Source organism: Anoplophora glabripennis, unplaced genomic scaffold (genome assembly GCF_000390285.2).
Source record: "Anoplophora glabripennis isolate ALB-LARVAE unplaced genomic scaffold, Agla_2.0 scaffold2, whole genome shotgun sequence".
NCBI classification, from domain to species: domain Eukaryota; kingdom Metazoa; phylum Arthropoda; class Insecta; order Coleoptera; family Cerambycidae; genus Anoplophora; species Anoplophora glabripennis.
Window position 1 is genome coordinate 4,314,625 of NW_019416325.1, and position 12,580 is coordinate 4,327,204.

At 29.6% G+C, this 12,580-nt stretch overlaps 2 protein-coding genes across 3 annotated transcripts; one reads left to right on the forward strand and one right to left on the reverse strand.

The window, feature by feature from the left end:
- The first annotated feature begins 366 nt into the window (after positions 1-366).
- LOC108917002 (cytochrome P450 315a1, mitochondrial) lies at positions 367-5,567 on the forward strand. Its single transcript, XM_018723410.2, has 2 exons — positions 367-736; positions 4,438-5,567. Exons 1-2 carry the CDS (start codon positions 451-453, stop codon positions 5,559-5,561), a joined length of 1,410 nt encoding a protein of 469 aa, XP_018578926.1. The 5' UTR covers positions 367-450; the 3' UTR covers positions 5,562-5,567.
- A 4,023-nt stretch (positions 5,568-9,590) lies between these two features.
- LOC108916532 (dihydropteridine reductase) lies at positions 9,591-12,014 on the reverse strand. Of its 2 annotated transcripts, XM_018722822.2 has the most exons (7): positions 11,918-11,991; positions 11,759-11,854; positions 11,615-11,698; positions 11,344-11,446; positions 10,241-10,381; positions 9,912-10,104; positions 9,591-9,842 (listed from the first exon to the last, which is right to left on the reverse strand). In XM_018722822.2, the coding sequence occupies exons 2-7, from the start codon at positions 11,843-11,845 to the stop codon at positions 9,743-9,745; spliced, it is 708 nt and encodes a 235-aa protein (XP_018578338.1). In that variant the 5' UTR covers positions 11,846-11,854; positions 11,918-11,991; the 3' UTR covers positions 9,591-9,742. The 2 variants fall into 2 exon arrangements, with proteins under 2 accessions (XP_018578338.1, XP_018578331.1); XM_018722815.2 differs by having other exon boundaries at positions 11,759-12,014.
- Positions 12,015-12,580: the final 566 nt, after the last annotated feature.

The following is a 12,580-nucleotide window of genomic DNA, read 5'->3' on the forward strand; positions in this document are numbered from 1 at the left end:
AAGAAACAGCCTGCACAGTCGTGCTTAAATTGTTCTAAACATTTCTGTTATCCGCGTTGACTTTTTGTATTTTTTCATCTCGCTGTTTAAATTCGGTGAGAGGTCCAAGAAAGGTTGACTTTTTGTGTAACATGTAGAGAAATGCTGTTGCTGTACCGCACTGTATTCTTTAATAACAGTTGTAAATCATCGTCACTTATTAGTCTTATTACATTACAAGAGTAATGCGATTAATTAAATGCGTACGTCTGGAATTTTAGTACACCAGTGCGCTTGTGTATCACACTCAGGGTACATGAACCTCACGCAATAATTGAAATAATATGGGCCGTAATAATAAATGAAATTCACAGCTTCGTCTATGAAGTAGTAATAGTACAACGGCTCGTGGTTTAGTAACGATCCGTTAGACGCGGACGTTCGTATCAATTCAACACAGTGCGACAAAACATGTTGTGTCGGCAGGTTAAAAATGTTTTTTTCTTCAAGTTTCCCAACGCGCGGCTCGCCAGCTACTCGGCAGTTCTGGGTTTTCAAGATATTCCCTCGCCCAGGGGGTGGCCTATTTTGGGCACAACTTTTTCTTTGTTAGCCGCCGGCGGACCACCTAAATTGCACGAGTACATGGACAAGCGCCACAAACAATTGGGGCCTATTTTTAAAGACAACGTTGGCCCTGTAACCGCCGTGTTTTTGTCCGATGCCGAAGAAATGAGAAACGTTTTTGCCCAGGAAGGTAATTATTTTTTTACGTTGAGTCCGTTTTCTGTACATGTCATTTTATATATTTTTATTATAACTGGTTCGATAAACCAGTCTTTTCAGATAAATTCGAATGAAATCCTTTAATGCCTTTAATTATATTTCAATAATTATTCAGCTCATTTATAAATGTTAGTAAATAAATAACTAGCAACAATCGAATATTTGTTTACACTATCGAAAACAGTAGATATAAATAGAAATTGTATTATTCAGCGCTTCTATATCAATATAAATATAATTTTATTATTGTTAATACTTACCTACCTACCTTTCTGGTTATTATTAGGATTTTCACATTTTTCGGAATATGTCTGCAATACACATTAAAAATTGTCGAGTAACTTGTTTAATTTAGATAACATCGCTTATCTTTCGAACAATACGATAATATATGCAGAGTATGTAAAAAAATTAAAATATTATGTAGGTACCTACTGTTTTAATGACATTAGTCATAATATTTAAAATAAAAGTTCTAAAAGCATTTGTTTTTGAAAAATTAACAATTCTGTAGTAAAAATACGGAGTATTAAAAAAGTATAGATAGATACAGTGTCGAAATTTAAAAAAATCACCTTTTCTAAAATATCTCTGAAGACGTTTGATGCAGAATGACGAAATTTATTCTAATGATTTGTTTAATTATAAGTCAAAATCACTAGTAACTCTAGAAATTCGAAAATTTTGTCACTACTTCTAACTCTACGGTGTTTTTAAGAAAAACCGATCTTTCTTTTTATTCGAAAAACGAATCATTTTTAATTTAATAATTTTTTTAACTTTCATTAACGTTACCGAGCTTAAAAACTCAACGAATCGTTCTTTAAAGTATGTTTACGTACCTATAATTAACACCTTGTATATTTTATACCACAGTAGTGAGTGTACTGTGAATACAGGGTGTCCCAATGTTCCATGTAGCTATCGCATATTCATGAGGTCTTAATAAGACGATTTAACTAAATTTATCTCTATTCAAAGTTGCTTCGACTAGCCGCTAGAGGTCGTCCAAGTGGTAATTACTGCACACTTCACTTCTCTTTATAGGTCTGTAGGTCTATTAGCATAAGTAGAAATGAAGACTTCAAATACTCGCATATTTGGAAATTGCTTTCTCAAAATTGCAGATTCACTATTTTATGTTGTACCCTAAAAATTTCACACATTAGAATTTGGCAACAGAAAAAGTGAGGCTAATAAAGGTCATTGCAAGACTCTTTGTAATAATTAAAAAAACATAGTACAAAAAGCTATTAGATAATACTACCTTAAGATTTTTTTAAATTTCTGAACTATTTTTTATTTGTATATAGGTTTATAGTAATAATTAATAAATTAAGTATGCTGTGTTAATAAATTCATTAATAGAATTGCCATAAATCTGCACATAAAATATAATAGTTATATAACACGTGGTTATCTAAAGCCTAAAGCTGATACTAGAGTTGATTCTAAGTGAGGACAAGATATAAGATGTCAGTAACCTTTAGTTGGTAGTCGAATAAGTTACGTATATTGCCAAGTTTAATAGAATGCTAAATAATGCCAAAAACTTGTCAGTGTATATATTTATATATGAATTATAAAAATAAATCTCAACGAAATTCACAGTGAAAAAGGTAAGTATAGAAAAATAAATGAATGTTTTATTTTGTACTGAATTATGTATTTTCCCAAAAGTATCACAGTAGGCCGTCATATTTAATAATTGGAACAATTGTAGGTAAAGTACATTCGTAGATTTAAGAAAATAATTACCTGCATCGAGATGCAGGCCATAAAACAAGTAGCATTTAGCTGCCTATAATAATAATAAATCTCTCTGTAGCATTTACGGTATGAATATATAATAAATGTTCAACAGTTTTAATATGTGAAACATAATTCCTCCAGTTACTCACAGCATTTTATTAACTTTACTAAGAATAAGATACATTAACATTTAGAGTATGTGATATATTATTAAGTCCAACGCCAGACTGTAATTGATGCCATATGTGTACTATGGGATTGAATACATAGTGATATAGCAAGTAACTCTTGTGTTCAAAAATTCGAGTATACGAGTATCGGTTGGTGTAAATTTCATGAAAAAAAATACAGATACATATTAAATCTTCAGCGTTCTCGTCGAATTTATTTTTAAATAACATAATATTTTCTTGTTTCCCTTTTAATAATGGAGCTATTCACAGTTTTCCAAACGGTTTCCATTGGAATCTTATTCATTTGGCTGATTTTTTACACTTTCATTTGCTGTAAAATTTCTTAATAGAATTTTATGATGGGTGGTAACTGAACTCAGGTTGATGTAGTTTTTTTAAATTTATTTATGTACTTCACAGTATGTGCCAATTTTGTCACTTTTAGGAAGTCGGTCGTGTTATTTTGGCAGCTTTTTTGTAATATCGAATACTTTTTTTATTGTGAATTTTTAGGAAGAGATTTTTCGTTCAATTTCTTGTATAGAATTCAGCGGCCAAGTCATATTTTCCTATAACCAAAACTTATACTTTTCTAAATAGGGTACCTTTTGTATTATTCAATATTTTAAATTAGCATACAATTTTCTTTCAAATAAGGTCATATATGTTATTCACACAATTTTATTTTTATAATTTAACTGTTTTGTGATACAATTCAATGTAAAATAATAACAAATACTATTTGTTGAAAACTTCAATTTCAAGTTTATCAGATTCAAAAATATATTTTTTTTACTTTTTCTTATACTTATACGTTTTATAATTATTTTAGTTTTGCTTACATTTAATCCGAATTCACATAAAAAAACTTTAGTGATTTTTAAATAATATGTGGCAAAATCATAAATACAAAAGCAATCTGTTTTTACAAAATTATTTTCCATTGTAGTTTCGCTTTCTGCCCTTGCATTGGTTTTATATAGTTGGTTTAAAAAGGTAACAACGGGCACTACTGCCCAGTGGCCGCGTAGACAATTTAAAAAAAAACACCTTAGTATTCTGAGGAACACTTACCTTTATCCCTAAAAAATGACCACCACTTAAAATTACACCCTGTATACATCAGATACACCTTAATTTGTTACACATGTATGACATATTATTTGAAAGGACATTTAATAATTTTTATGCACATTTAAAAAATTTATAAATATTTAGGGTATTGCAGCAAAAAAATATAATCAGGGTGATAACCTTAAGACCAGGTTATTCTTCGCCTTTTGAAATGACCTACTGCGATTTTAATTATTAAAAGTGTCTCTGTAAACGTGCAAATTACCTTTTTTTCTATATTAACTACGAAAAAATTAACTAGATAATAGAATGATGAATGATGATAGATGAATGTATACAAAGATTGGATAAAAAATATGATTTTTTAGAAATTGGCACGTAAAACGTCCTAGCAAACGCAGGATGTGCAATTTTGAGGAAGTTGTTTTTCCAAAATAGCATCATTTTAAGGTCTACGCAAAAATATATTTGAGTTTCATTTGTTTTTTACTTAATGTGTTAATGGTTTGTACACCTATAAATCGGAACACCCTGTATATGCGTTTGGTTTCACTCTTTTATTTTGTATTGACCATTTCGTAAACATTCTTTAATTGTCATTTAATTGAAATACATCTTTATATTACAAATTAGTATATTTTTCTTAATACTTACCAAAATATTTTGCTTTTAGGGAAATATCCACTGCATATAAAACCAGAGCCTTGGCTTGTTTACAATGATAAACATAACTATACCAGAGGCTTATTTTTTATGGACGGCGAGGAATGGCTAAAATTCAGAAGGGTAATGAACAAATTACTGCTAAGAGGTGATTTATCGTGGATAGAAGATTCTTGCGAAGCAGCTAGCGATCTACTTTTAAAGCGTATCAAATGTTACAGCGAGAAAAACGCAGAATTTCCGGACTTAGAAAAGCAGTTATACAAATGGTCAATGGACGTAGTAATATCTGTTTTGTTGGGACCGAACACGTTTAAAAAAAATTGTGAAAGTTTACAACCTTATTTAGAAAAGTTAGCAGAAAATGTTCAGTTAGTTTTTCAGACTACATCGAAATTGATGTTGCTTCCTGCAAAGCTAGCTGAAAAGTATAACATACCGCCTTGGAAAAGATTCGAAAGGTCAGTGAAAACAGCTTTAGAATCTGCAAATGAAATTGTTGAGATTTTAAGAAATAAATATCACTGTGGAGATGGTTTAATTTCCAAAATGGAACAAGAAGCAGTGGCCCGAGTTGATATTAACAGGATAGTCGAAGATCTAATTTTAGGTGGAGGAGACACTACTACCTATACCATGGAATGGATGCTATATTTAATATCGAAGGACAAGGAAGTTCAAGAAAGACTAAGACACGATGATAAAACTTTATCGAAAAATGTACTCAGAGAAGCTTTAAGACTGTACCCAGTTGCTCCCTTTTTAACGAGGGTTTTGCCCCACACTGCCACTGTTGGAGGATATAATATCCCAGCTGGAACGTTGATAGTTATGTCCATCTACACGAGCGGCCGTGATGAGAGTTATTACAAAAATCCTGCTCTATTTTTGCCTGACCGTTGGATAAGAAACAGTACGCATAGCACCGTTAATCAGCAAGCGAGTTTACCGTTTGGTATTGGAGCAAGATCGTGCATAGGCAAGAAAATCGCAGAGGCACAGTTACAAGTGACACTTTCAAAAGTTGTGAGAAATTTCGACGTGGAGCTGTGCAATCAGGGAGACGTAGACATTATCCTGAAGATGGTTGCTAAACCGTCCGTTCCTTTAAGACTGAAGTTTAATAAAGTATAAGACTTGTTTTCGTTTTTTACTGTCCCCTGAAGCTGATTTTTTATCGATTATAATTTACTACAACTTTTTTAAATATGTACTATCACTTTCTATTTCGCTATGAGATACACAAACTTGTGTTAAATAAATACTAATAAAATCTCGAAAATTTCTATATATTGTAGCTTTCGCTACCACATTACTGTGAAAAGTTTTGAAAACTGTTGTAAATGTTTACAAATTTTCTAAAAATTGCATTTGTGTACTGAAAAAATATATATACCACAAATTATATTACACATATAAATATTATGATTATATTAATTAATTACAAAAACTCAATACACATAAGAAGAAAATAGTACAATATTAACATAAAACACAAACAGGATTCAAGAGTAGTCAACGAATTTGGAAAACATGGTTAAAGATTATTGAAACTTATATCTTTCGATATCACATATCATTAACATTTTGCAGTTAACAAGTGCCAATAAATAAGAAATTTTGACTCCGTATTTCCAGTCGTGATGGATATCAAAAGTAAAATTAACTAATCTAATATAACAAAAACGTAAAAACCAGAAGTGTAGCAAAGAACTCTTCCTACGCATATCAAGAGCAGATCTACCACATTTTTTTTAATCTAAAGAATTTAAAAAAAAACAGTATTGTTCTAAAATATGTATTGTATGTACATATAAAATATATGAGTAAATATATTTTCACAAACTTATTATTTTCTAGTACAAACACAAATTAGTATAATACAAATATATGATACACTTTCTTAATGTTCCTAAAACTATCTATGAAAGTTAAATTTGTTTATTTTTAACTAACCTATCATAGTTAAAATGCGATATTATTGGGAAAATGCTTGCAAAGATCCAACAAAAATTATTTACTGATATATAAAGAAAATCAACGGTTGTAATCTGATATACATAAAATTTGCTTTATAAGATTATGATTGCAAAAATAAGTATATATTTCAGTACCTTAAAGAAAATAATAGGTATGTCTTATTAATTTATATAATCCGTTTTTTTTAATATCCAACGTTACATATTTACGCAAATACCTATGCAGGGTGTTCAGTTTACTAATGGTCCAAATGGGCCATTGATAGATGTTAAACATTTGTTATTAAACATTTTTATTGTCATCACCACCAGGTACAACTTTATGAACTTAATAATTAATCAAAATTGATGCGCAAACTGTGTTCTTGAAGTCCTTTTATAAAAATATTTGTTCCGCCACTGTAAAGCAGCAACGCATAGTTTAAATTTTTCATGATTTTTAAGCATAAAAGGTACCCTTGTTGCATACCGCTAAAATATATAACTTTTTTGAGGTATCGATATACGCCATATTATTACCTATATTATAACGCAAAATTTAATTTTAATTAAAAAGGCACTTTTGTTTAAATCGTCGAAACCATTTTTGAGAAAAACTGAATTTAGTGTCCAAATGTTAATCACCTTTTATTTCGTAACGATTGGGCCATACTTCAAAGGTAGCTAGTTGGCTTGAATGAAAATAAGAAAGAAAAAAGGAAAAAAGGTTAATCAAAAGGGTATGATAGAACTAAAACGGAATAAAAAATGTTTTAAAGATCTGAGTATTAAAGGAATAAAATCTGGTTGACTTTAGGATAGTCTATTCTTATTTTTTGAGTTCTATCAGTTTCAGAATTTGTGATACCTTCTTCCAAAACATCCTTATAATGCAATTTTTTATTTTTGAAAAAATAGGCGTTTGTCAGTTTCGCACTTTACAGGGGCTTTTTTGAAAAGTATTATAAAAATTTAAACTAGGTTTTTCATTTAAATTTTGAAGTTGAGTTGAAATGAACCATCGAAATACTTTATATGATTGTACATATGCATGTATATATGAAAGGATATTCTATCAGTTATAAAAATGTCACGACCTTTATAAAAGATAGATTTAATTCATAATTATAACGCTTATGTTTATTAACTTTGTACTTAACAATCACAAGATAACAATGCATTTAAGTTATATTTTTTCTATGACGCATTTAAAAAATTAAATAAGGAATTTAAATAAAACGACTTGCGATATAATACAATTTACTTGTCTAAACATTTAATTAATCCAGTCGACTTTTGTTTACATGTTAAACCTTTATGGTTTTCCATTTATAGAACTATTTATATAAATAAAGTGTTAGGAATTGCATAGTGTTCATGCACTACTGGCCGTACAACCACAACATTTCTCTGAAAACAAAACAGAATATAAAAAAATTAAAATTTATATCAAAAACGTATTGCGAATTAATTTTTTCCCCTTTACTTTTGCTTTATTGCGTTTTCATTAATCAGATCAGTGTCATATATTCGAGTCCTGATAATACTCAATGTCCTTAGACGTGATATTTTTCAAAATCAATAATACCCTATTTCCCGAAAATTAACCTCTCACCATCCTGCCATCCTATATATGTAGATAAATCTTGTGATAACTCCTCTTAATACTGACTATTATATATAAACAAAAATGTAGTCGCGTTACTTTAGTTATCAATATATTTAATATTCACATAGACCTGTTTAGTTTATTTTTAGAAATTATCGCATGACTAAATTAATTCACAAATGTCGTTCTATTACATGTGTTTTCATGAATCCAGACCTAGTAAAGATATTATTTTTATCCATATAACAGAATATTTAAGCGTTACGTGTTACGGGATTAGCAAACTTATAACGACCCTATATGAATATAAAAAATGTCCTGGTATTATATCATTTTTAAAATAGACATTTTAACCATCTAACATTATAATAATAAACTAATTTATAGATTGGGCTCCTCTTTACAGGAACCATAAAATATTAACTGGAAAGCTGTTCATTAACACAGATCACTAGATTTACTTTAACTTCTTATTAATAGATGGCGCTTTACAAAATACCATATAAATTATATCATATTTTTATACTATAAGTAGAAACAGAAACAAAATCTGTGTTATAAGTAGCAAATATGAATAAAAATTAAGTAACAGGTCAAATTAAAAAAAAAAGAAAAAAATTTATCCATGTTTGTGAAGAAAATATTTTTTTGTTTTCAATCTTTCACATTGTATTTCTATGCAGAAAATGATATAAGAACCATAGAAAACTTAATATTAACCCTAGATAAATGATACTGATATTAACACTATATTTTCTATGTATAAGAACACATTACTCTTCAGATTTATTTATTTCAACTTCTGGTTTGGCCAGAAATTAATTTATCTTTTTCTGACCTCGTATATTTTACTTGCATCAGATAGAACCATATTACTTTAAATGCTAATGTGTCTGCATTATTTTCTGAATAAAAAAGGTTTTCTTCTGTTAAAATGTCAGCAAGGTACAGGGTGATCGATTTTAATATTTATGAGAAGATTGAGGTTTATCAGAAAGATTACGTTTATAGTAGCAGAACAAAATTTAGATGAATTAGGGCAAAAAATTACACAAATAAGTTTGCATTTCTGACCCAGGCAGAGCTGTGCGAGATTGAGAAAAAACAGATAGAAGGACTAAGACGTAGGCACGGCGATTTGTGCTTGGAGATATCTCAGACGCAAACTTATTTATACCGGTCTATAACTTATTGAATTTGTTATGCCTGTATTAAAACTATATAAAAACTTTTGTTTTGCATTCATCATTAGTATTTGTCTCTCAAGGGTATTAATGAAAAGCTTGACGTCTGCTTTTTTTTTTCAATTATTTGCAGATATGGAACTATTTTATTTATTTTAATTAAACACCATAAGTCCATGAATTAACGCACTAGAATAACAACAGACCTTATGGGTACTTTTAAATTGATGTTTTACTGAATTTCTGGACATTTAAAAAAGATCTCCACTTTTTCCACATAAATTGATGAAATGTTTCATAAATTTCTGAAAACATTGCACGACATTAACAGAAATTTACTAAAATGCCTAATTATTTGTTTTTCTATTGACGATGGATCGGGGAACAAAATAAAAATACCGAATTACTACAGTACACTTTATTTAACTGAAATATAAAATTTATAAATTATTTAAAAAAACATTTTCCAAAGCAATTTAAAAAACAATTGTTTCTGAAACAAACACAAAGTAGTGAGATTGGTCCATCAAATCCTTTAGAGAGAAACGTTTGGATACTACCATTTTATGCTGGAATTAATTCAGTGTTAAAGTTGTTAGTAACCAGTTGAAGAAGGCTTCCACTTTGGGGCCTGCCATCTCCAGAAGCCCATTTCAGGAACAATCTATAAAAAAAACAAAAGTTTTCAGCAACTTTTTTATTTTAATTCTCAAAAGATTCAAACAGCACTTACTCTGCAATGAATTCGAGTGGAGTCCAGGAGGAAAAGTCGGCTTTTGGCATCCATTTTCTATTCATGGGTGTATCCAAAGTTACAGGTAAAATAGCGACTACGGAAGCGCCTTCTGGAAGACCACTTTCTTTTTGAGCAAGAGATTTTGTCAGTTGATGTACTGCGGCCTTTCCCAAGCCATATCCAATCATTCCTAACAATTAAAAGAAAACAAACAAATATAATTAAATAAAAAATGAATTCATTAAATGATTTCAAGTAAAAAAAAGGTGATTCGTAATTTAAAAAAGAACATCCATCATCCAAGAGCTTCGAGAGCACATTCTTACCTGGTGTTGCATCAAGAGCGGCTTTGGCACCTGTCAGTTGAACAATTCCTCCTTCTTTCAGGTGATGTGCAGCAATAGCAGCTGTTATTAGAGAACTGCAGACACTTTGCTGCCACATTAGGTCTGAGGTTTTTGCTAAGTCTGAGGAAAATATTGAATATATTATTTAAATATAACAAACTACTTCTATTGCCTGAAAAGTTATACTGACAGAAAAAATTATAATTGAAAATAGGTCTACATTTTCAAATACCTGAATGACACTACTATTTAACAGGCTATTATTTAATAGACACAGGCAAATTATTTAAAAAAGCAACCCATGAAATGGAGAAATGTTTATATTGGTGATGTTATAGATATTAGAAATAAGAGCGGGATATAATTTCTTTGAAGGTCTGCAACATTATTTTAATAATTTCAATAAGTCAAATATATGTTTTTTCATTAGTAGGTACTACGTATTTCTATAGATTACCTTTTATTTTAGATAATTTATTAAAACTAACATGTCTATGAAGAGAATATAGTTAGGAAAATTTTTAGAATTATTCTACATCTAGAAAACCAGTGACCACTACATGTACAAAAAAAAATGATTCCTAATTCTCGATAATCTCAATGGGTCATACCATATATAAATACAACTTATGTAAATTTTTAATGTTCTCCTACATTAAGTTTTGATAGTAAAGGTAGATATGTGGTAAAGGTGTGGTTGGTAAATGTGGGTCAAGGTTAAATATTTCTCTATATATTAATGTTTCAAAAGTGAAGCCACAAAAATAGCAATTAAATAAATATTTTATCAAAATTTGGTATTTCCATTATCAGAAAAAAGACATTGGATATCAGCCCACATTTCATATATTCATTAAATTAGCTGACATTACCTATTGTTTTCTTACATCGGTTACTTTTTAGGTATAAAAAAAACAATTACTTATTTATATTATGTTATATTTATGATAATTTTATATCTCTGACACTGAGGTTATCTCTACTGCAGAAATATTGACAAAATAAGAATTATCCTCATGCTACTTTCACATGCATTGTTATTAAAAAAAAATTGAGAAGTAAACATAAAACAAAAAAATTACCTTTCTTAGCATTTCCTCCTGCCCAACCTCCAGCAACACAGAAAATTCCGTCAACTTTAGATCCATCTAATACAGTTTTCACTGATGACAAAATTGAAGTCTCCTAAAATAAAGAATTTCTTTGCAATGTGTATCAAAGTATTTAACTATTTTATATGTGCCTACTGCTCCCAGGACTTTAAATTTAAAGTTTTGATATAGGTACCTATATCAAAAGTTATATAAAAAACTTTACTTATTTTATTAATATTAAAAAATTATCATGACCTACCTGTTGCTGGAAGCTTTCTTCCTTGTTTACAATTATATTGCAGTCTGCTTCAGCATTCTCGGCTAGGTCTATGCACCCTACCCACTAAAAACATACAGTATTTAAGCAATTACAGTTGGTATTATAAAAAAAACATGCACTTACATATTTATTTGCTTTGAAATGAGACACACATTTAGCCCCGAGAGCACCCCGGCCTCCAAACACTATCACACGTCCGGCTTGCGACATTTTTAAACACTAAGCAACAGTAACAATGGTAAATATAAGGAGTATATTAACAAATTATTGAAAGATATTTACGTAACGCAACTAGTATTTCTCCAACGTTGATTGATCTTATTTTACAAACTTTCAAATCGATACACTAGTGCCCTTGACATTCGATTGTTTTATTTCAAATGGCTGAAAAACGGATTGCCAACCACAAAACATATAATTTGCCAACTGTGTAGAGAACAAAGATGCTAACGAATAGAGGCGATGGCCTTAAATGATAATAGAGATTATACAGCTAACTGCTGCTCTATGATTGTATTATTCTATTTTAGTGGGGTTGCAGAGAAGGAGTTATTTTGTGTATGTTTTTAAACAATTCGTTTTCATAATAAATTTATTTCTCGTATATTTTTTGCCTCAGTAAATTTATTTACTTGAGGTAGTGATTTGGAGAAATAATTCAAAAATTTCCATTTATATTTAGAAGGTCGATGGTTATGAAAGTACAAGAATTGAACAATTGAACAATCGCAAAATATCGAAAGTAGGTTAAGGTTTAATAAATGCAATATGCAATTTCATAATGATTAATTAGTATAATACTTATTAGAAAAATACGAATGAAAGATGAAAACATTATAAATATACAAATGTGCATGAAAATAAAGCAACAAGCTTTTTTGTAATTTATATTAAGTCAACGAATGCAAATTTGTGTAATAATCTCATATTTATATTTCTTAACAC

What these genes read in the sequence shown, in the direction of transcription:
- LOC108917002 (XM_018723410.2), top strand. Translation starts at nt 451, where the DNA reads ATGTTGTGTCGGCAGGTTAAAAATGTTTTTTTCTTCAAGTTTCCCAAC. An exon ending in AAACGTTTTTGCCCAGGAAG is followed by an intron (nt 737 to 4,437) that starts GTAATTATTTTT and finishes TTTTGCTTTTAG; the next exon opens with GGAAATATCCACTGCATATA.
- LOC108916532 (XM_018722815.2), bottom strand. Translation starts at nt 11,845, where the DNA reads ATGTCGCAAGCCGGACGTGTGATAGTGTTTGGAGGCCGGGGTGCTCTC. An exon ending in ATTTCAAAGCAAATAAATAT is followed by an intron (nt 11,699 to 11,758) that starts GTAAGTGCATGT and finishes GTATGTTTTTAG; the next exon opens with TGGGTAGGGTGCATAGACCT. An exon ending in AGGAGGAAATGCTAAGAAAG is followed by an intron (nt 10,382 to 11,343) that starts GTAATTTTTTTG and finishes TATTTTCCTCAG; the next exon opens with ACTTAGCAAAAACCTCAGAC.